The 24,745-nt window shown below is 49.4% G+C and overlaps 1 protein-coding gene across 2 annotated transcripts in view; it reads right to left on the reverse strand.

The window, feature by feature from the left end:
* The window catches only part of bcl9l (bcl9 like), a 100,967-nt gene that overhangs the window by 4,063 nt on the left and 72,159 nt on the right, over positions 1-24,745 (reverse strand). For both annotated transcript variants that reach the window (XM_084148608.1, XM_084148607.1), the window contains exons 5-7: positions 15,121-15,295; positions 9,943-10,030; positions 4,733-7,268 (exon numbers count right to left, since the gene is read on the reverse strand). In XM_084148608.1, the coding sequence (XP_084004734.1) occupies positions 4,733-7,268; positions 9,943-10,030; positions 15,121-15,295 (2,799 nt within the window). The remainder of the gene's footprint in view (positions 1-4,732; positions 7,269-9,942; positions 10,031-15,120; positions 15,296-24,745) is intronic.

A 24,745-nucleotide genomic window follows, 5' to 3' on the forward strand; every position in this document is an offset into this window, starting at 1 on the left:
ATCCTGTCAGGCTGTATCACCGCCTGGTACAGCAACTGCACCGTCCGCAACTGCAGGGCTCTCCAGAGGGTGGTGCGGTCTGCCCAACGCATCACTGGGGGCACACTGCCCGCCCTCCAGGACACCTACAGCACCCGATGTCACAAGAAGGCCAAAAATATCATCAAGGACCTCAGCCACCCGAGCCACGGCCTGTTACCATCTAGAAGGTGAAGTCAGTACAGGTGCATCAAAACTGGGACCGAGAGACATAAAAACAGCTTCTATCTAAAGGCCACCAGACTGTTAAATAGCCATCACTAGCCGGCCTCCACCCAGTACCCTGCTCTGAACTTAGTCACTGTCACTAGCCGGCTACCACCCGGTTACTCAACCCTGCACCTTAGAGGCTGCTGCCCTATGTACATAGACATGGAATCACTGGTCACTTTAATAATGTTTACATACTGTTTTACCCACTTCATATGTATACTGAACAAAAATATAAATGCAACATGCAACAATTTCAAAGATTTTATATGAGGAAACCAGTCAATTGAATAAATTCATTAGGCCCTGATCTATCGATTTCACATGACTGGGAATACAGATATGAATCTGTTGGTCACAGATATCTTAAAAACAATGGGCCTTACAATGGGCCTCTGGATCTCGTCGCGGTATTTTTGTGCATTCAAATTGCCAATTGATAAAATGCAATTGTGTTCGTTGTCCGTAGCTTATGCCTGCCCATACCATAACCCCACCGCCATCATGGGGCACTCTGTTCACAACGCTGACATCAGCAAACCACTCGCCCACACGACGCCACATGGTCTGTGGTTGTGAGGCCGGTTGGACGTACTGCCAAATTCTCTAAAATGACATTATTTATCTTATGTTAGAGAAATAAACATTCACAACTCTGTCAATAGTTCTGGTGGACATTCCTGCAGTCATCATGCTAATTTCACACTCCCTCAAAACTTGAGACATCTGTGGCATTGTGTTGTGTGACAAAACTGCACATTTTTAGATTGGCCTTTTATCGTGGCCAGCACAAGGTGCACCTGTGTAATGATCATGCTGTTTAATCAGCTTATTGATATGTCACACCTGTCAGGTAGATGGATTATCTTGGCAAAGGAGAAATATTCACCAACAGGGATGTAAACAAAATTGTGCACAAAACTTGAGAGAAATAAGCTTTTTGTAATTTCTGGGATCTTTTATTTCAGCTCATGAAACATGGGACCAACACTTTACATGTTGTGTTTATATTTTTTTTCAGTGTTTATTTTGTATATTCTATACACATACTGTCCATAATGTCTATTCATCCCATCACATACACTATACAGTGGGGGAAAAAAGTATTTAGTCAGCCACCAATTGTGCAAGTTCTCCCACTTAAAAAGATGAGAGGCCTGTAATTTTCATCATAGGTTCACGTCAACTATGACAGACAAAATGAGAAAAAAAAATCCAGAAAATCACATTGTAGGATTTTTTATGAATTTATTTGCAAATTATGGTGGAAAATAAGTATTTGGTCAATAACAAAAGTTTCTCAATACTTTGTTATATACCCTTTGTTGGCAATGACAAAGGTCAAACGTTTTCTGTAAGTCTTCACAAGGTTTTCACACACTGTTGCTGGTATTTTGGCCCATTCCTCCATGCAGATCTCCTCTAGAGCAGTGATGTTTTGGGGCTGTCGCTGGGCAACACAGACTTTCAACTCCCTCCAAAGATTTTCTATGGGGTTGAGATCTGGAGACTGGCTAGGCCACTCCAGGACCTTGAAATGCTTCTTACGAAGCCACTCCTTCGTTGCCCAGGCGGTGTGTTTGGGATCATTGTCATGCTGAAAGACCCAGCCACGTTTCATCTTCAATGCTCTTGCTGATGGAAGGAGGTTTTCACTCAAAATCTCACGATACATGGCCCCATTCATTCTTTCCTTTACACGGATCAGTCATCCTGGTCCCTTTGCAGAAAAACAGCCCCAAAGCATGATGTTTCCACCCCCATGATTCACAGTAGGTATGGTGTTCTTTGGATGCAACTCAGCATTCTTTGTCCTCCAAACACGACGAGTTGAGTTTTTACCAAAAAGTTATATTTTGGTTTCATCTGACCATATGACATTCTCCCAATCCTCTTCTGGATCATCCAAATGCACTCTAGCAAACTTCAGACGGGCCTGGACATGTACTGGCTTAAGCAGGGGGACACGTCTGGCACTGCAGGATTTGAGTCCCTGGCGGCGTAGTGTGTTACTGATGGTAGGCTTTGTTACTTTGGTCCCAGCTCTCTGCAGGTCCCCCCATGTGGTTCTGGGATTTTTGCTCACCGTTCTTGTGATCATTTTGACCCCACGGGGTGAGATCTTGCGTGGAGCCCGAGATCGAGGGAGATTATCAGTGGTCTTGTATGTCTTCCATTTCCTAATAATTGCTCCCACAGTTGATTTCTTCAAACCAAGCTGCTTACCTATTGCAGATTCAGTCTTCCCAGCCTGGTGCAGGTCTACAATTTTGTTTCTGGTGTCCTTTGACAGCTCTTTGGTCTTGGCCATAGTGGAGTTTGGAGTGTGACTGTTTGAGGTTGTGGACAGGTGTCTTTTATACTGATAACAAGTTAAAACAGGTGCCATTAATACAGGTAACGAGTGGAGGACAGAGGAGCCTCTTAAAGAAGAAGTTACAGGTCTGTGAGAGCCAGAAATCTTGCTTGTTTGTAGGTGACCAAATACTTATTTTCCACCATAATTTGCAAATAAATTCATTAAAAATCCTACAATGTGATTTCCTGGAAAAAAAATCTCAATTTGTCTGTCATAGTTGACGTGTACCTATTATGAAAATTACAGGCCGCTCTCATCTTTTTAAGTGGGAGAACTTGCACAATTGGTGGCTGACTAAATACTTTTTTCCCCCACTGTATATACAAAAGTATGTGGACACCCCTTCAAATGAGTGGATTCTGCTATTTCAGCCACACCCGTTGCTGACAGGTGTTTAAAATCGAGCACACAGCCATGCAATCTCCATAGACAAACATTGGCAGTAGAATGGTCCGTACTGAAGAGCTCAGTGACTTTCAACGTGGCACAGTCATTGGATGCCACCTTTCCAACAAGTCAGTTCGTCAAATTTCTGCCCTGCTAGAGCTGCCCCGGTCAACTGTAAGTGCTGTTATTATGAAGTGGAAACATCTAGGAGCAACAACGGCTCAGCCGCGAAGTGGTAGGCCACACAAGCTCACAGAACGGGACCGCCGCCACTGCCTCTGGAAGCAACGTCAGCACAAGAACTGTTCGTCGGGAGCTTCATGAAATGAGTTTCCATGGCCGAGCAGCCGCACACAAGCCATGGGCAATGCCGAGCGTCGGCTGGAGTGCTGTAAAGCTCGCCGCCATTGGACTCTGGAGCAGTGGAAACGCGTTCTCTGGAGTGATGAATCACGCTTCACCACCTGGCAGTCCGACAGACAAATCTGGGTTTGGCGGATGCCAGGAGAACACGACCTGCCCCAATGCATAGTGCCAACTGTAAAGTTTGGTGGAGGAGAAATAATGGTCTGGGGCTGTTTTTCATGGTTCGGGCTAGGCCCCTTAGTTCCAGTGAAGGGAAATCTTAATGCTACACCATACAATGACATTCTAGACGATTCTGTGCTTCCAACTTTTTGGCAACAGTTTGGGGAAGGCCCTTTCCTGTTTCAGCATGACAATGCCCCCGTGCACAAATTGAGGTCCATACAGAAATGGTTTGTCGAGATCGGTGTGGAAGAACTTGACTGGCCTACACAGAGCCCTGACCTCAACCCCATCGAACACCTTTGGGATGAATAGGAACGCCGACTGCGAGCCAGGCCTAATCGCCCAACATCAGTGCCCGACCTCACTAATGCTCTTGTGGCTGAAAGGAAGCAAGTCCCCGCAGCAATGTTCCAACATCTAGCAGAAAGCCTTCCCAGAAGAGTGGAGGCTGTTATAGCAGCAAAGGGGGGACCAACTCCATATTAATGCCCATGATGTTGGAATGAAGATGTTTGATGAGCAGGTGTCCACATACTGTTGGTCATGTAGTGTGTATATATTATTCACTTAACCATGGTTAAAGATATATTAAATGTCTGATTTTCTACCAATCACTGCCCTTCTTTATGAGGCTTTCTAAAAGCTCCCTGGTCTTTGTAGTTGAATATGTGCTTTAAATTCAATACTTGACTGAGGGACCTTACAGATGTTGTATGTATGGGGGACAGAGGAAGGGTTAGTCATTCAGAAATCATGTCAGACCCTATTATTTCAGAGTGAGTCCATATAACTTATGTGATTTGTTAAGCCACATTTTACTCCTGAACTCATTTAGGCTAAACAAAGGGGCAGAATACTTAATATTGATTGTTATTATTTATTTATACTTACTAAATACATCTGCAACGACTATATTTTAGTTATAAAAAATGTATTAATTTGTAAAAATAAAAGATACTTTTATTTTTACTTTGACATTATGGAGTATTGTGTGTAGATCAATTACAAAAATACATCTAGTTCAATCCCACTTTGTAACGCAACAAAATGTGGAAAAAAATAAACAGGGTGTAGACTTTCTATAGGCACTTGATCTAAAGGAGAGATTCAAGACAGGCTACAGTGTAGCGATAGCACAGTCAGTGATCCCTGTTCTTATCAGAGGTCACATGTCCATCTGGGACCTATCCCGTATCTAGTTCTTACCTGTCTCTGTGGAGCTGCTGCCTCCGTTCCCCAGCCCCTTTCCACTGCTAGGTCCCCCAGGGCTGGGTAGAGCTGTCTTAGGAGAGGACGTCCACCCTGGAGACGCCACCATGGCTGGAGACTTCAGACGTCCAGGGGAGCCCGAGGGGGAGCGCAGCCCCAGGGAGGGGCCCATCACCTGGGGAGACTTCATGGAGGAAGAGGAGGGGGTCCCGGCCCCAGAGGCAGGAGGTAGGGGGTGTTGCTGGCTCTGAGAACCCCCAGCGGAGGATATCTGAGAGGGGGACTTAAGGCCTGCGGCGGAGGGTGAGCTCATGAGGGGCGACGGCTCCTGGATGAGGGACGGAGACTTGAGCTGGTGAGGGGGAGGGTGCATCGCCGGGGAGACCATGCTGGGGTTCACGTTGATGGACAGGTCCGAAGGGTGGTGAGGGCCTAGGTCCGCGCACCGGGGTCCCCCCCCACCACCACCGCCCCCCATGGGCATGTGGCTGAGGCGAGACGTACCCCCCATGTGAGGCCCCCCACCATGCTGGTCAGGCAATCCGAACATGTCAACCCCGGGCCCCTGGAGGTAACCCCCCTCGCCTCCTCCCGGGCCCCCAGGGAAGGGCCCCTGATTGGGGAACTGGAGCGGGCCGTCAGGTCCCTGGATCATCACTTTATTCCCTCCACGTCCACCACCATTCTGGGCGGCTCGGATCCGAGCGATGTCCTCCTGGCTAAGCAAGTCCCCTAGTGGCCCTCCTCCTCCTCTTCCTCCTCTTCCTCCTCCTCCTCCTCCTCTCAGCTTCTGCAGCATCATCTGCTGCTGTTGGTTCATCTGCTGGTTCATCATGTTAACATTCATGTTCATGTTCATCCCCCCGGGGCCGAGAGAGGAGTCTACTAGATCTCTCATCTGGGGACCCCCTCCTCCTACACCCCCGCCCGGGGACCCCATAATCTCCCTGGACCCTAGGAAGTCCATGGGGTCCTCCCTCGATCCCGGCCCTCGGCCCATCCCCTGGTTGGGGAACCCCCCTGGCCCCTCCATCATCCTGGGGCCCCCCATACCCTGTTGTTGTTGTTGGGCTATCCTCTCCAGCTCCAGGTGGTGGAGCCCCTGCAGCTGCCTCTTCTCCATGATGCGGAACATATCTTCCCGGGTCAGCAGGCGCTCAGGGTCACCCTGCATGTGTTGGGGGGGTCCCCCACCTGGCCCCCCATGGTAGAACGGCCCCCTGCCACCACCCATCATGTTGGGGGGCAGGTCTTCTATCCACATGCCTGGCCTGGGGGCCCGTTGGGGGCTGAGACCCTCAATGGATAACACCCCTCCAGGACTGCCTGGGAACCCCCCTCCTCCAGGGGGACCCCTCTGCATCTGGCCCAGGAACCGTGGACCCCGGGGCCCCTCGTGGTGCATGTCTATCATCCGAGGGTTACCCGGCCCCATCCCTCCCGGTCCCATCCCAGCTGGCCCCCACTGCTGCTCCCCAGGCTTGCTGTGGTACGGCGGAGGGGGACCCCTCATCATAATCGGGGGCCCCCCCTGCCCCATGCTCATCTCCTGCATCATTCTGAAGTGCTGTGGGTGTGTGTGAGGGTTGGGCTGAATCTCCTGTTGCCTTCTCTTCTCCTGGTAATATTCCTCCTGCAGCTGTCTCCAGGCGACCTGCTCCGGGGTCAGACCGTCAGGACCCAAGAGGGGCCCCATGTCCAGGCCCCCAGGGGAGTGGTGGGGGGGCAGGCTGTGGGGGTGGGGACCCCCCATGGGAGAGTCGTCCATCCCCCCTGGCCCCCCCAGCTGCTGCGTCTGGGAGATGATGGACCTGAGAGGCTCCTCGTACCTCTTCATCTGGCCCATAGGGGGAAGCAACAAGCTGTTCCCACCAGTATTATTACCGTTACCGCTATTCTCCCCGTCCTCCATCGGACCGCCGCCACTACCCTCAGTGTTGATGTTGTTTACATTGTTGGGGTTGTTGTTGGGGCCTGGTGGCTCTACGGCGCCCCCTGCTGTCCCGGAGCGGAGCAGAAGCCTCTCGATGTCCCTGAGGGTCTGTAGAGACCTCTCTCTGTGCTCCAGCTGTTCTTTAGACAGACCCCCGTCTCCCCCGTTACCCCCCGGACCACCCCCGCCCCGCACCCCCACATCGACCTGCAGGTGGGCTGAGAGCACCGAGGGGCTACCTGACGGAGACACCCCCGCACTGGGGTGAGGCAGCACCCCTTTCCCCTCCCCCCCACGACCTCCACCCCCGGGGCCTGGGCCTGGTCCACAGGGTGTAGGCGCAACAGCGCTCCCTGGCTGGTGGGAGGGGGTACTGCTACTGTTATTGGAGACTCCAGGACCCCCCAGTCTGGTCTGGGGGGGCTCAGAGTCGGGGTGTCCCGTTGAAGAGGGGGTCCTGCTTCCCGCAGCCTGGAGGTGGCACCCTACCACAGAGGCCGGTCTGGGGGTGCCGCTCTGGGACTTGGGGGTGCCCATGGGAGGGGTGCTGCTGGAGCTCAGCTGCCCTGACAGACTGGGATGTTTCCCTGATGGGGCGCACTGTGGGAGAGGAGAGACGGGGGAGAGAGGAGAGACAGGGGGGGGGGAGAGACAGGGGGGAGAGGAGAGACAGGGGGGGAGAGGAGAGACAGGGGAGAGGAGAGACGGGGGGAGAGGAGAGACAGGGGGAGAGGAGAGACAGGGGGGGAGATGAGAGACGGGGGGGAGGAGAGACGGGGGGGAGAGGAGAGACAGGGGGGAGAGGAGAGACAGGGGGGAGGAGAGACAGGGGGGAGGAGAGACAGGGGGAGAAGAGAGACGGGGGAGAAGAGAGACGGGGGAGAAGAGAGACGGGGAGAAGAGAGACAGGGGGAGAGGAGAGACAGGGGGGGAGGAGAGACAGGGGGGAGAGGAGAGACGGGGGGAGAGGAGAGACAGGGGGAGAGGACAGACAGGGGGGGAGATGAGAGACGGGGGAGAGGAGAGACAGGGGGGAGAGGAGAGACAGGGGGGAGAGGAGAGACAGGGGGAGAAGAGAGACAGGGGGGAGGAGAGACAGGGGGAGAAGAGAGACGGGGGAGAAGAGAGACAGGGGGAGAAGAGAGACAGGGGGAGAGGAGAGACAGGGGGGAGGAGAGACAGGGGGGAGAGGAGAGACGGGGGGAGAGGAGAGACAGGGGGGAGAGGAGAGACAGGGGGGAGAGGAGAGACAGGGGGGAGAGGAGAGACGGGGGAGAGGAGAGACAGGGGGGAGAGGAGAGACAGGGGGAGACGAGAGACGGGGGAGAGGAGAGACGGGGGGAGAGGAGAGACGGGGGGAGAGGAGAGACAGGGGGGAGAGGAGAGACAGGGGGGAGAGGAGAGACAGGGGGGAGAGGAGAGACAGGGGGAGAGGAGAGACGGGGGGAGAGGAGAGACAGGGGAAGAGGAGAGACAGGGGGAGAGGAGAGACGGGGGGAGAGGAGAGACAGGGGGGAGAGGAGAGACAGGGGGGAGAGGAGAGACAGGGGGAGAGGAGAGACAGGGGGAGAGGAGAGACAGGGGGGAGAGGAGAGACGGGGGAGAGGAGAGACAGGGGGGGAGAGGAGAGACAGGGGGGAGAGGAGAGACAGGGGGGGAGAGGAGAGACAGGGGGGAGAGGAGAGACGGGGGAGAGGAGAGACAGGGGGGAGAGGAGAGACGGGGGAGAGGAGAGACAGGGGGGGAGAGGAGAGACAGGGGGAGAGGAGAGACGGGGGGAGAGGAGAGACGGGGGGAGAGGAGAGACAGGGGGGAGAGGAGAGACAGGGGGGAGAGGAGAGACAGGGGGGAGAGGAGAGACAGGGGGAGAGGAGAGACGGGGGGAGAGGAGAGACAGGGGGAGAGGAGAGACAGGGGGAGACGAGAGACGGGGGAGAGGAGAGACGGGGGAGAGGAGAGACAGGGGGGAGAGGAGAGACAGGGGGAGAGGAGAGACGGGGGGAGAGGAGAGACAGGGGGAGAGGAGAGACAGGGGGAGACGAGAGACGGGGGAGAGGAGAGACGGGGGAGAGGAGAGACAGGGGGAGAGGAGAGACAGGGGGAGACGAGAGACGGGGGAGAGGAGAGACGGGGGGAGAGGAGAGACAGGGGGAGACGAGACACACAGAACTATTACAGGTTGTTAATAAAGCCTTCTCATAATACATTTTAAAAGGTTGAGAAATGCTTATGCCAAGTAATAAAGCATTCTACCGTTACTGAAACGTGTATACTCATGGAGATTTTTAAGCAAAGCATTGCATATCTAAAGCAAAACACTTCAACAGCTTGTAGTTTCTACTAGAAACAGGAACAAAGACAAGTACGTGGACAGAAATAGATAAACACTTTCTAGAACACCTGTAGTTTCACACATTCCCTTCCCACTAGTCAGATATCACCCTGTCATATATCACCCTGTCATATATCACCCTGTGTCTGTGTGTGTGTGTGTGTGTGTGTGTGTGTGTGTGTGTGTGTGTCTGTGTCTGTGTGTGTGTGTGTGTCTGTGTGTGTGTGTGTGTCTGTGTGTGTCTGTGTGTGTCTGTGTGTGTCTGTGTGTGTGTGTCTGTGTGTGTGTGTGCCTGTGTGTGTGTGTGTCTGTGTGTGTCTGTGTGTGTGTGTGTCTGTGTGTGTGTGTGCCTGTGTGTGTGTGTGTGTCTGTGTTTGTGTGTGTCTGTGTGTGTGTCTGTGTGTGTGTGTCTGTGTGTGTGTGTGTGTCTGTGTGTGTGTGTGTCTGTGTGTGTCTGTGTGTGTGTGTGTCTGTGTGTGTGTGTCTGTGTGTGTGTGTGTGTATCTGTGTCTGTGTGTGTGTGTCTGTGTGTGTCTGTGTGTGTGTCTGTGTGTGTGTGTCTGTGTGTGTGTGTGTGTGTCTGTGTGTGTGTGTCTGTGTGTGTCTGTGTGTCTGTGTGTGTGTGTCTGTGTGTGTCTCTGTGTGTGTGTGTCTGTGTGTGTGTGTCTGTGTGTGTGTGTGTGTGTGTATCTGTGTCTGTGTGCGTCTCTCATTAAACGACAACAAACTCTTCGTTGAAGAATCCCTACTGTTGACCAATCATCGTCGAAGTTGCGTAGACTTCGGCTTGTCTCAGAATTTTTTGGGGTGAACACATAGCCGAAAAAACCTTGCCGAAGACCAAAATGTCATCATAATATATGCACAACCTATAAAAAAACTGTTTGTGATGGGAAGCATGCGAACGCCCTCTGTGTGTGTGTGTGTGTGTGTGTGGCTGACCTGCTCCAGTTGTTTGGTGCGTGGGACATTCTGCTGGTGGAACAGGAGAATAGAGTCTGAGTGGCCGTGCATCACTGATTCAGCAGCACTGAGAGACAGACAGACAGACCAGATAATACAGGGTTAATACTAGCTGCTAGACTGCTGCTTCTCTCTATAACAGCCAAATGCAAAAGGGGATACTGCTGCTTCTCTCTATAACAGCCAAATGCAAAAGGGGATACTTCACCTGGGTTAGGGGTACTACTTCACCTGGGTTAGGGGTACTACTTCACCTGGGTTAGGGGTATTACTTCACCTGGGTTAGGGGTACTACTTCACCTGGGTTAGTTTTACTACTTCACCTGGGTTAGGGGTACTACTTCACCTGGGTTAGGGGTACTACTTCACCTGGGTTAGGGGTACTACTTCACCTGGGTTAGGGTTACTACTTCACCTGGGTTAGGGGTACTACTTCACCTGGGTTAGGGGTACTACTTCACCTGGGTTAGGGGTACTACTTCACCTGGGTTAGGGTTACTACTTCACCTGGGTTAGGGGTACTACTTCACCTGGGTTAGGGGTACTACTTCACCTGGGTTAGGGGTACTACTTCACCTGGGTTAGGGGTACTACTTCACCTGGGTTAGGGTTACTACTTCACCTGGGTTAGGGGTACTACTTCACCTGGGTTAGGGGTACTACTTCACCTGGGTTAGGGGTACTACTTCACCTGGGTTAGGGGTACTACTTCACCTGGGTTAGGGGTACTACTTCACCTGGGTTAGGGGTACTACTTCACCTGGGTTAGGGGTACTACTTCACCTGGGTTAGGGGTACTACTTCACCTGGGTTAGGGGTACTACTTCACCTGGGTTAGGGGTACTACTTCACCTGGGTTAGGGTTACTACTTCACCTGGGTTAGGGGTACTACTTCACCTGGGTTAGGGGTACTACTTCACCTGGGTTAGGGGTACTACTTCACCTGGGTTAGGGGTACTACTTCACCTGGATTAGTTTTACTACTTCACCTGGGTTAGGGGTACTACTTCACCTGGGTTAGGGGTACTACTTCACCTGGGTTAGGGGTACTACTTCACCTGGGTTAGGGGTACTACTTCACCTGGGTTAGGGGTACTACTTCACCTGGGTTAGGGGTACTACTTCACCTGGGTTAGGGGTACTACTTCACCTGGGTTAGGGGTATTACTTCACCTGGGTTAGGGGTACTACTTCACCTGGGTTAGGGGTATTACTTCACCTGGGTTAGGGGTACTACTTCACCTGGGTTAGTTTTACTACTTCACCTGGGTTAGGGGTACTACTTCACCTGGGTAAGGGGTACTACTTCACCTGGGTTAGGGGTAGTACTTCACCTGGGTTAGGGGTACTACTTCACCTGGGTTAGGGGTATTACTTCACCTGGGTTAGTTTTACTACTTCACCTGGGTTAGGGGTACTACTTCACCTGGGTTAGGGGTACTACTTCACCTGGGTTAGGGGTATTACTTCACCTGGGTTAGGGGTACTACTTCACCTGGGTAAGGGGTACTACTTCACCTGGGTTAGGGGTATTACATCACCTGGGTTAGGGGTACTACTTCACCTGGGTTAGGGGTACTACTTCACCTGGGTTAGTTTTACTACTTCACCTGGGTTAGGGGTACTACTTCACCTGGGTTAGGGGTACTACTTCACCTGGGTTAGGGGTACTACTTCACCTGGGTTAGGGGTATTACTTCACCTGGGTTAGGGGTATTACTTCACCTGGGTTAGGGGTATTACTTCACCTGGGTTAGGGGTACTACTTCACCTGGGTTAGGGGTACTACTTCACCTGGGTTAGGGGTACTACTTCACCTGGGTTAGGGGTACTACTTCACCTGGGTTAGTTTTACTACTTCACCTGGGTTAGGGGTACTACTTCACCTGGGTTAGGGGTATTACTTCACCTGGGTTAGGGGTACTACTTCACCTGGGTAAGGGGTACTACTTCACCTGGGTTAGGGGTATTACATCACCTGGGTTAGGGGTACTACTTCACCTGGGTTAGGGGTACTACTTCACCTGGGTTAGTTTTACTACTTCACCTGGGTTAGGGGTACTACTTCACCTGGGTTAGGGGTACTACTTCACCTGGGTTAGGGGTACTACATCACCTGGGTTAGGGGTATTACTTCACCTGGGTTAGGGGTATTACTTCACCTGGGTTAGGGGTATTACTTCACCTGGGTTAGGGGTACTACTTCACCTGGGTTAGTTTTACTACTTCACCTGGGTTAGGGGTACTACTTCACCTGGGTTAGGGGTATTACTTCACCTGGGTTAGGGGTATTACTTCACCTGGGTTAGGGGTATTACTTCACCTGGGTTAGGGGTATTACTTCACCTGGGTTAGGGGTACTACTTCACCTGGGTTAGTTTTACTACTTCACCTGGGTTAGGGGTACTACTTCACCTGTAAGTCGCTCTGGTTAAGAGCGTCTGCTAAATGACTAAAATGTAAAATGTAAATGTACTTCACCTGGGTTAGGGGTACTACTTCACCTGGGTTAGGGGTACTACATCACCTGGGTTAGGGGTACTACTTCACCTGGGTTAGGGGTACTACTTCACCTGGGTTAGGGGTACTACTTCACCTGGGTTAGGGGTACTACTTCACCTGGGTTAGGGGTATTACTTCACCTGGGTTAGGGGTACTACTTCACCTGGGTTAGGGGTACTACTTCACCTGGGTTAGTTTTACTACTTCACCTGGGTTAGGGGTACTACTTCACCTGGATTAGGGGTACTACTTCACCTGGGTTAGGGGTACTACTTCACCTGGGTTAGTTTTACTACTTCACCTGGGTTAAGGGTACTACTTCACCTGGGTTAGGGGTATTACATCACCTGGGTTAGGGGTACTACTTCACCTGGGTTAGGGGTACTACTTCACCTGGGTTAGTTTTACTACTTCACCTGGGTTAGGGGTACTACTTCACCTGGGTTAGTTTTACTACTTCACCTGGGTTAGGGGTACTACTTCACCTGGGTTAGGGGTACTACTTCACCTGGGTTAGGGGTACTACTTTACCTGGGTTAGTTTTACTACTTCACCTGGGTTAGGGGTACTACTTCACCTGGGTTAGGGGTACTACTTCACCTGGGTTAGTTTTACTACTTCACCTGGGTTAGGGGTACTACTTCACCTGGGTTAGGGGTACTACTTCACCTGGGTTAGGGGTACTACTTCACCTGGGTTAGGGGTACTACTTCACCTGGGTTAGGAGTACTACTTCACCTGGGTTAGTTTTACTACTTCACCTGGGTTAGGGGTACTACTTCACCTGGGTTAGGGGTACTACTTCACCTGGGTTAGGGGTACTACTTCACCTGGGTTAGGGGTACTACTTCACCTGGGTTAGGGGTATTACATCACCTGGGTTAGGGGTATTACATCACCTGGGTTAGGGGTACTACTTCACCTGGGTTAGGGGTACTACTTCACCTGGGTTAGGGGTACTACTTCACCTGGGTTAGGGGTACTACTTCACCTGGGTTAGTTTTACTACTTCACCTGGGTTAAGGGTACTACTTCACCTGGGTTAGGGGTACTACTTCACCTAGGTTAGGGGTACTACTTCACCTGGGTTAGTTTTACTACTTCACCTGGGTTAGGGGTACTAATTCACCTGGGTTAGGGGTACTACTTTACCTGGGTTAGTTTTACTACTTCACCTGGGTTAGGGGTACTACTTCACCTGGGTTAGGGGTACTACTTCACCTGGGTTAGTTTTACTACTTCACCTGGGTTAGGGGTACTACTTCACCTGGGTTAGGGGTACTACTTCACCTGGGTTAGGGGTACTACTTCACCTGGGTTAGGGGTATTACTTCACCTGGGTTAGGGGTATTACTTCACCTGGGTTAGGGGTATTACGTCACCTGGGTTAGGGGTACTACTTCATCTGGGTTAGGGGTACTACTTCACCTGGGTTAGGGGTACTACTTCACCTGGGTTAGGGGTACTACTTCACCTGGGTTAGGGGTACTACTTCACCTGGGTTAGGGGTACTACTTCACCTGCGTTAGGGGTATTACTTCACCTGGGTTAGGGGTACTACTTCACCTGGGTTAGGGGTACTACTTCACCTGGGTTAGGGGTACTACTTCACCTGGGTTAGTTTTACTACTTCACCTGGGTTAAGGGTACTACTTCACCTGGGTTAGGGGTATTACATCACCTGGGTTAGGGGTACTACTTCACCTGGGTTAGGGGTACTACTTCACCTGGGTTAGTTTTACTACTTCACCTGGGTTAGGGGTACTACTTCACCTGGGTTAGGGGTACTACTTCACCTGGGTTAGGGGTACTACATCACCTGGGTTAGGGGTACTACTTCACCTGGGTTAGGGGTACTACTTCACCTGGGTTAGTTTTACTACTTCACCTGGGTTAGGGGTACTACTTCACCTGGGTTAGGGGTACTACTTTACCTGGGTTAGGGGTACTACATCACCTGGGTTAGGGGTACTACTTTACCTGGGTTAGGGGTACTACATCACCTGGGTTAGGGGTACTACTTCACCTGGGTTAGGGGTACTACTTCACCTGGGTTAGGGGTATTACATCACCTGGGTTAGGGGTACTACATCACCTGGGTTAGGGGTATTACATAACCTGGGTTAGGGGTACTACTTCACCTGGGTTAAGGGTACTACATCACCTGGGTTAGGGGTACTACTTCACCTGGGTTAAGGGTACTACATCACCTGGGTTAGGGGTACTACTTCACCTGGGTTAAGGGTACTACATCACCTGGGTTAGGGGTACTACTTCACCTGGGTTAAGGGTACTACATCACCTGGGTTAGGGGTACTACTTCACCTGGGTTAGGGGTACTACTTCACCTGGGTTAGGGGTACTACTTCACCTGGGTTAGGGGTACTACTTCACCTGGGTTAGGGGTACTACTTCACCTGGGTTAGGGGTACTACTTCACCTGGGTTAAGGGTACTACATCACCTGGGTTAGGGGTACTACTTCACCTGCTGTTTAGTCATTTTAGTACAGAATAAACATGACAAGACCAGACCACAAAAACTTGATTTGTTCAATTCGCACTTTTCTGCTCGGCATTTCTGTGTGAAGAGCCCCCTATCTTACCAGACGAGGTGTGTGTGTATATGTGTGCGTGTTCATAGTGTGTGTCTCACCTGTTGGCCAGGCTGGTAGTGAAGACATAGACCACCTGCTGAGCGGGGCGAGGCATCTCTGACCTTTGACCTCCTGGCCCCAGACCACGCCCCATCCCAGGGGTAAGAGAGGGGTCAGGGGGGGGGGGGCCTGGCCCTGCTTTGGAGGAGGGACCAGACAGACCCTGGAGAGGCCCTGATAGAGAGAAGAGGCAAAGGCAGGATTATAGATTATGTCCCAAATGGCCCGTAGGACACTATATAGACCATAGGGTGGTCCTGGTTAATAGTATAACACTATATAGACCATACGGTGGTCCCTGGTTAATAGTGTAACACTATATAGACCATAGGGTGGTCCCTGGTTAATAGTATAACACTATATAGACCATAGGGTGGTCCCTGGTTAATAGTATAACACTATATAGACCATAGGGTGGTCCCTGGTTAATAGTATAACACTATATAGACCATAGGGTGGTCCCTGGTTAATAGTATAACACTATATAGACCATAGGGTGGTCCCTGGTTAATAGTGTAACACTATATAGACCATAGGGTGGTCCCTGGTTAATTGTATACAACTATATAGACCATAGGGTGGTCCCTGGTTAATAGTATAACACTATATAGACCATAGGGTGGTCCCTGGTTAATTGTATACAACTATATAGACCATAGGGTGGTCCCTGGTTAATAGTATAACACTATATAGACCATAGGGTGGTCCCTGGTTAATTGTATACAACTATATAGACCATAGGGTGGTCCCTGGTTAATAGTGTAACACTATATAGACCATAGGGTGGTCCCTGGTTAATAGTATAACACTATATAGACCATACGGTGGTCCCTGGTTAATAGTGTAACACTATATAGACCATAGGGTGGTCCCTGGTTAATAGTGTAACACTATATAGACCATAGGGTGGTCCCTGGTTAATAGTATAACACTATATAGACCATAGGGTGGTCCCTGGTTAATAGTGTAACACTATATAGACCATAGGGTGGTCCCTAGTTAATAGTATAACACTATATAGACCATAGGGTGGTCCCTGGTTAATAGTATAACACTATATAGACCATAGGGTGGTCCCTGGTTAATAGTATAACACTATATAGACCATAGGGTGGTCCCTGGTTAATAGTGTAACACTATATAGACCATAGGGTGGTCCCTGGTTAATAGTATAACACTATATAGACCATAGGGTGGTCCCTGGTTAATAGTGTAACACTATATAGACCATAGGGTGGTCCCTGGTTAATAGTGTAACACTATATAGACCATAGGGTGGTCCCTGGTTAATAGTATAACACTATATAGACCATAGGGTGGTCCCTGGTTAATAGTATAACACTATATAGACCATAGGGTGGTCCCTGGTTAATTGTATAACACTATATAGACCATAGGGTGGTCCCTGGTTAATAGTGTTACATGCTGACTGTTAGTGTTACAGTGGTACATGCTGACTGTTAGTGTTACAGTGGTACATGCTGACTGTTAGTGTTACAGTGGTACATGCTGACTGTTAGTGTTACAGTGGTACATGCTGACAGTTAGTGTTACAGTGGTACATGCTGACTGTTAGTGTTACAGTGGTACATGCTGACTGTTAGTGTTACAGTGGTACATGCTGACTGTTAGTGTTACAGTGGTACATGCTGACTGTTAGTGTACAGTGGTACATGCTGACTGTTAGTGTACAGTGGTACATGCTGACTGTTAGTGTACAGTGGTACATGCTGACTGTTAGTGTTACCGTGGTACATGCTGACTGTTAGTGTTATAGTGGTACATGCTGACTGTTAGTGTTACAGTGGTACATGCTGACTGTTAGTGTTATAGTGGTACATGCTGACTGTTAGTGTTACAGTGGTACATGCTGACTGTTAGTGTTACAGTGGTACATGCTGACTGTTAGTGTTATAGTGGTACATGCTGACTGTTAGTGTTACAGTGGTACATGCTGACTGTTAGTGTTATAGTGGTACATGCTGACTGTTAGTGTTACAGTGGTACATGCTGACTGTTAGTGTTATAGTGGTACATGCTGACTGTTAGTGTTATAGTGGTACATGCTGACTGTTAGTGTTACAGTGGTACATGCTGACTGTTAGTGTTACAGTGGTACATGCTGACTGTTAGTGTTACAGTGGTACATGCTGACTGTTAGTGTTATAGTGGTACAGTGTAATGTGTGGTTGTGATGCCTGTTGTCTTGTCCAGGGCCCAGTTTCCTGATAGCGATGGAACTTAGACTTACAAGGGTTTTAACGATGCATCTTTCCTACAACGGCCGAAGATGTAACACGTTTCCCAAAACACCACGCAGAGAGACGAAGAGGTAACACGTTTCCCAAAACACCACACAGAGAGACGAAGATGTAACATGTTTCCCAAAACACCACACAGAGAGACGAAGATGTAACATGTTTCCCAAAACACCACACAGAGAGACGAAGATGTAACATGTTTCCCAAAACACCACACAGAGAGACGAAGATGTAACATGTTTCCCAAAACACCACACAGAGAGACGAAGATGTAACATGTTTCCCAAAACACCACACGGAGAGACGAAGATGTAACATGTTTCCCAAAACACCACGCAGAGAGACGAAGATGTAACATGTTTCCCAAAACACCACGCAGAGAGACGAAGATGTAACATGTTTCCCAAAACACTACACAGAGAGACGAAGATGTAACATGTTTCCCAAAACACCACACAGAGAGACGAAGATGTAACATGTTTCCCAAAACACCACACAGAGAGAACGGTCACTAAGTGCGTCGGTGAGGCATGTGTCGATACTGATAGGATCGAAAGAAAGTAAGCACTGCTCTCGGATCAGCGTTCTCCCTTTCCAATCTGACCTTAACATTAGAATTATTCCACAATACTGACGACGGATCAGCTCCTATTGATATATTACCACCTGCAGCGCCTTCGGAAAGTATTCAGACCTCTTGACTTTTTCCACATTTTGTTACGTTACAGCCTTATTCTAAAATTGATTGAATTGTTTTTTTCCCTCATCAATCTACACACAATACCCCATAATGACAAAGCAAAAACAGGTTCATTTTTGGGGGGTAAATTAATAAATACAAAAAAGTTGAAATATCACATTTACATAAGTATTCAGACCCTTTATTCAGTACTTTGTTGAAGCACCTTTGGCAGCGATTACAGCCTCGAGTCTTCTTGGGTATGACGCTACAAGCTTGGCACACCTGTATTTTGGGAGTTTCTCCCATTCTTCTCTGCAGATCTGTCAGGTTGGATGGGGAGTGTCGCTGCACAGCTGTGTTGTCTTGGCTGTGTGCTTAGGGTCGTTGTCCTGTTGGAAGGTGAACCTTTGCCCCAGTCTGAGGTCCTTAGCGCTCTGGAGCAGGTTTTCATCAAGGATCTCTCTGTACTTTGCTCCGTTGATCTTTCCCTCGATCCTGACTAGTCTCCCAGTCCCTGCCGCTGAAAAACATCCCCACAGCATGATGCTGCCACCACCATGCTTCACCGTAGGGATGGTGCCAGGTTTCCTCCAGACGTGATGCTTGGCATTCAGGCCAAAGAGTTCAATCTTGGTTTCATCAGACCAGAGAATCTTGTTTCTCATGGTCTGAGAGTCCTTTAGGTGCCTTTTGGCAAACTCCAAGCGGGCTGTCATGTGCCTTTTACTGAGGAGTGGCTTCCGTCTGGCCACACTACCATAAAGGCCTGATTGGTGGAGTGCTGCAGAGATGGTTGTCCTTCTGGAAGGTTCTCCCATCTCCACAGAGAAACTCTGGAGCTCTGTCAGAGTGACCATCGGGTTCTTGGTCCCCTCCCTGACTAAGGCCATTCTCCCCCAATTGCTCAGTTTGGCCGGGCGGCCAGCTCTAGGAAGAGTCTTGGTGGTTCCAAACTTCTTGCATTTAAGAATGATGGAGGCCACCGTGTTCTTGGGGACCTTCAATACTGCACACATTTTTTGGTACCCTTCCCCAGATCTGTACCTCGACACAATCCTGTCTCGGAGCTCTGCGGAAAATTCCTTCGACCTTATGCCTTGGTCCCGTGTAGCTCAGTTGGTAGAGCATGGCGCTTGCAACGCCAGGGTTGTGGGTTCGTTTCCCATGGGGGGCCAGTATGAAAAAAAAATTTATGCACTCACTAACTGTAAGTCGCTCTGGATAAGAGCGTCTGCTAAATGACTAAAATGTTAAATGTTTTTGCTCTGACATGCACTGTCAACTGTGGGACCTTATATAGACAGGTGTGTGCCTTTCCAAATCATTACATTTTACATTTACCTTTACATTTTAGTCATTTAGCGACTTACAGTTAGTGCATACATTATTTTTTTTTCATACCCCCTGTGGGAATCGAACCCACAACCCTGGCGTTGCAAACGCCATGCTCTATCAACTGAGCTACATCCCTGCCGGCCATTCCCTCCCCTACCCTGGACGACGCTGGGCCAATTGTGCGCCGCCCCATGGGTCTCCCGGTCGCGGCCGGCTACGACAGAGCCTGGATTCAAACCAGGATCTCTAGTGGCACAGCTAGCACTGCGATGCAGTGCCTTAGACCACTGCGCCACTCGGGAGACTTGTCCAATCAATTGAATTTACCACAGGTGGACTCAAGGATGATCAATGGAAACAGGATGCACCTGAGCTCAATTTCGAGTCTCATAGCAAAGGGTCTGAATACTTATGTAAATAAGGTATTTCAATGTTTTATTTTTAATACACTTGCTAAACTTTCTTAAAACCTGTTTTCGCTTTGTCATTATGGGCTATTGTGTGTAGATTGATGAGGAAAAAAAGATACATTTTAGAATAAGGCTGTAACGTAACAAAATGTGGAAAAAGTCAAGGGGTCTGAATACTTTCTGAATGCACCGTATGGCTATAAATATTGATGCGGCTTAATCTAATGCTTACCCTAAAATAATGCACTAAATCAAGATTTGGCACATCATTGCGCACGTTACACATCATGAAATATATTGACTCAAAAATGACAGACAGTAACGTACAAATAGCTACATAAAACTCACCTGAATGAACATAAAATGGACTAAAATATAATTCCAATACATCGGTCTGTGTAGCACGTACTGCATGATGTATTATGCAACTTTGTATTTGTAGTCACTGTCACATTTATTCTGTAGTTATTGGCGGTCACAGAAAGACAGATAAACGTCTTAATTTTGTGTCTAGTGGAGATCATCTCGGAAGGGCCAAATGAACTGTCCCTTTAACTGCAGGCGCCTCTGAGCCATAGAGATGTGTAGAGATACCAACGTATCAGTCTTTAATGGCGCTACCCATGTCACACAGGCTTTTGGGCACTAGAGATCTCTATACATCTTTATGCTCCGAGCGCACCTGCACCCTTGTTTAAACATTTATTGCGTTATTTGTGTCTTTTAAATTCAGTGCCAAACAACTCATGCAGTTGTGAACAATTCTCCCACGTAGGGATCTGATTTGGATGATCACTGACGGAGTGGGGATGTTTTGGATTTTAAGTTTGTTGTTATTGTAAGTTGGTATTACCCGTACAGTAGGTGGTGGCAATACACCAATAGGTGTAGTCTGGCATTAACCATAAAGAAGAAACTCTCCCGCATGTAGCATTTATCTGAGCGTATCTGGGCGTCACAGTATCCAATGGGAGTAACCTGAAATATTGTTTACATTTTACTCTCTGTTTCATGTGTGTAGATGCGTCTGCTGTATAATTAGCGGTAGGATGTTGAGTTGTTGCAACGTGTGGATATGTGTAGGGAATTTTTGCATGTGTATTGAAATGATCAGATATTTATATGTTTAATGTGAATTCTTTATGACATATGCTAATAGTAATAGGTTTTGTTTTGTGTTTATTTCTTAGCACCAGTTAATAAACTATGATAAAATAAGAACACAAAGGGGAACTCAACCTCAAGTCTGTCCTGACCCTGACCTGACCCTGTCCTGTCCTGACCCTGAACTGACCCTGACCTGACCCCTGACCTGACCCTGACCTTGTCCTAACCTGTCCTGACCCTGTCCTGACCCTGTTATCAGCCCAGTCTCTCTGTCCTGACCCTGTTATCAGCCCAGTCTCTCTGTCCTGACCCTGTTATCAGCCCAGTCTCTCTGTCCTGACCCTGTTATCAGCCCAGTCTCTCTGTCCTGACCCTGTTATCAGCCCAGTCTCTCTGTCCTGACCCTGTTATCAGCCCAGTCTCCCTATCCTGTATCAACCCAGTCTCTCTGTCCTGACCCTGTTATCAGCCCAGTCTCTCTGTCCTGACCCTGTTATCAGCCCAGTCTCTCTGTCCTGACCCTGTTATCAGCCCAGTCTCTCTGTCCTGACCCTGTTATCAGCCCAGTCTCTCTGTCCTGACCCTGTTATCAGCCCAGTCTCCCTATCCTGTATCAACCCAGTCTCTCTGTCCTGACCCTGTTATCAGCCCAGTCTCCCTATCCTGTATCAACCCAGTCTCTCTGTCCTGACCCTGTTATCAGCCCAGTCTCTCTGTCCTGACCCTGTTATCAGCCCAGTCTCTCTGTCCTGACCCTGTTATCAGCCCAGTCTCTCTGTCCTGACCCTGTTATCAGCCCAGTCTCCCTATCCTGTATCAGCCCAGTCTCTCTGTCCTGACCCTGCATCAGCCCAGTGCATTCTTAAATAGGCAACCTGCCTTAACAGAGATACTTAGCTGTACTAGTGGTCTGAGGCAGTCGTTAAAAAATGATCAACTTCAGTAATGGTTTTGGGAAACAGCTGGTCGATTTAACGATGTTCCTACAAAGGTTCTAACGCTAAACATAGCCTTAAGATGCTTTTGGCAAACTGGGTTCTATTATAAAGGAGAGGCCTTATCATCAACCTCTCCCCACACAGAGTGGATCAGTGAGATCATGATGTTGTTCTTCTACGCAAACACTAGGTGACGCCAAAACCCATGAAAAGCTACAACACTGTGGTGAATCAGACTTTGCCTGTCATGATATCATCATATTTGCCATTGGTAAGGTTGAAAAACTGTACATGTTGGGCCTAGGGGATTTCAGTAGGGGTTGGGCCTAGGGTGGTTTCAGTAGGGTTTGGGTCTGGGGGATTTCAGTAGGGGTTGGGCCTAGGGGGGTTTCAGTAGGGTTTGGGTCTGGGGGATTTCAGTAGGGGTTGGGCCTAGGGGGGTTTCAGTAGGGTTTGGGTCTGGGGGATTTCAGTAGGGGTTGGGCCTAGGGGGTTTCAGTAGGGCCTAAGCGGGTTTAAGTAGGGCCTAGGGGGGTTTCAGTAGGGCCTAGGGGGGTTTCAGTAGGGTTTGGGCCTAGGGGGGTCTCAGTAGGGACTATGGGGGTTTCAGTAGGGCCTAGGGGGGTTTCAGTAGAGGTAGGGCCTAGGGGGGGGGGGTTCAGTAGGGCCGTGGGGGGTTTCAGTAGGGCCTAGGGGGGTTTCAGTAGGGTTTGGGCCAAGGGGGGTTTCAGTAGGGTCTATGGGGGTTTCAGTAGGGCCTAGGGGGGTTTCAGTAGGGTTTGGGCCAAGGGGGGTTCAGTAGGGTTTGGGCCTAGGGGGGTTCAGTAGGGTTTGGGCCTAGGGGGGTTCAGTAGGGTTTGGGCCTAGGGGGGTTCAGTAGGGTTTGGGCCAAGGCAGGTTCAGTAGGGGCTAGGGGGGTTCAGTAGGGACAGCAGTTGTGTCACCTAAAAACAGATTCCCGGACACAAATTAAGCCTAACGTTACTCCTGGACTAAAAAACCTGATCTATTGAAAATCAGGAGTAGGTTTAATCTGGGTCTGGTAAACTGTCCCGGAGTAGGCTTAATCTGGGTCTGGTAAACTGTCCCGGAGTAGACTTAATCTGGGTCTGGTAAACTGTCCAGGAGTAGGCTTAATCTGGGTCTGGTAAACTGTCCAGGAGTATATTTAATCTGGGTCTGGTAAACTGTCCCGGAGTAGACTTAATCTGGGTCTGGTAAACTGTCCCGGAGTAGACTTATTCTGGGTCTGGTAAACTGTCCCGGAGTAGATTTAATCTGGGTCTGGTAAACTGTCCAGGAGTATATTTAATCTGGGTCTGGTAAACTGTTCAGGAGTAGATTTAATCTGGGTCTGGTAAACTGTCCCGGAGTAGACTTAATCTGGGTCTGGTAAACTGTCCCGGAGTAGACTTAATCTGGGTCTGGTAAACTGTCCAGGAGTAGACTTAATCTGGGTCTGGTAAACTGTACATGGGTAGATTTAATCTGGGTCTGGTAAACTGTCCAGGAGTAGATTTAATCTGGGTCTGGTAAACTGTCCAGGAGTAGATTTAATCTGGGTCTGGTAAACTGTTCAGTAGGCTTAATCTGGGTCTGGCAAACTGTCAAGGAGTAGATTTAATCTGGGTCTGGTAAACTGTCCAGGAGTAGGCTTAATCTGGGTCTGGTAAACTGTACAGGGGTAGATTTAATCTGGGTCTGGTAAACTGTCCAGGAGTAGATTTAATCTGGGTCTGGTAAACTGTCCATGAGTAGATTTAATCTGGGTCTGGTAAACTGTCCATGAGTAGATTTAATCTGGGTCTGGTAAACTGTCCAGGAGTAGATTTTATCTGGGTCTGGTAAACTGTCCAGGAGTAGGCTTCATCTGGGTCTGGTAAACTGTCCAGGAGTAGATTTAATCTGGGTCTGGTAAACTGTCCATGAGTAGATTTAATCTGGGTCTGGTAAACTGTCCATGAGTAGATTTAATCTGGGTCTGGTAAACTGTCCAGGAGTAGGCTTCATCTGGGTCTGGTAAACTGTCCAGGAGTAGATTTAATCTGGGTCTGGTAAACTGTTCAGTAGGCTTAATCTGGGTCTGGCAAACTGTCCAGGAGTAGATTTAATCTGGGTCTGGTAAACTGTCCAGGAGTAGATTTAATCTGTGTCTGGTATACTGTCCAGGAGTAGATTTAATCTAGGTCTGGTAAACTGTCCCATGAGGGGTATGCTCTACTCACAGTGTCCCATGAGAGGTGTGCTCTACTCACAGTGTCCCATGAGGGGAATGCTCTACTCACAGTGTCCCATGAGGGATGTGCTCTACTCACAGTGTCCCATGAGGGGTGTGCTCTACTCAGTGTCCCATGAGGGGTATGCTCTACTTACAGTGTCCCATGAGGGGTATGCTCTACTTACAGTGTCCCATGAGGGGTGTGCTCTACTCACAGTGTCCCATGAGGGGTATTCTCTACTCACAGTGTCCCATGAGGGGTGTGCTCTACTCACAGTGTCCCATGAGGGGTATGCTCTACTCACAGTGTCCCATGAGGGGTGTGCTCTACTCACAGTGTCCCATGAGGGGTGTGCACTACTCACAGTGTTCCATGAGGGGTGTGCTCTACTCAGTGTCCCATGAGGGGTATGCTCTACTCACAGTGTCCCATGAGGGGTATTCTCTACTCACAGTGTCCCATGAGGGGTGTGCTCTACTCACAGTGTCCCATGAGGGATGTGCTCTACTCAGTGTCCCATGAGGGGTATGCTCTACTCACAGTGTCCCATGAGGGGTATTCTCTACTCACAGTGTCCCATGAGGGGTGTGCTCTACTCACAGTGTCCAATGAGGGGTATGCTCTACTCACAGTGTCCCATGAGGGGTGTGCTCTACTCACAGTGTCCCATGA

Source organism: Coregonus lavaretus, assembly GCF_964263955.1.
Source record: "Coregonus lavaretus genome assembly, chromosome: 30".
Classification (NCBI taxonomy): domain Eukaryota; kingdom Metazoa; phylum Chordata; class Actinopteri; order Salmoniformes; family Salmonidae; genus Coregonus; species Coregonus lavaretus.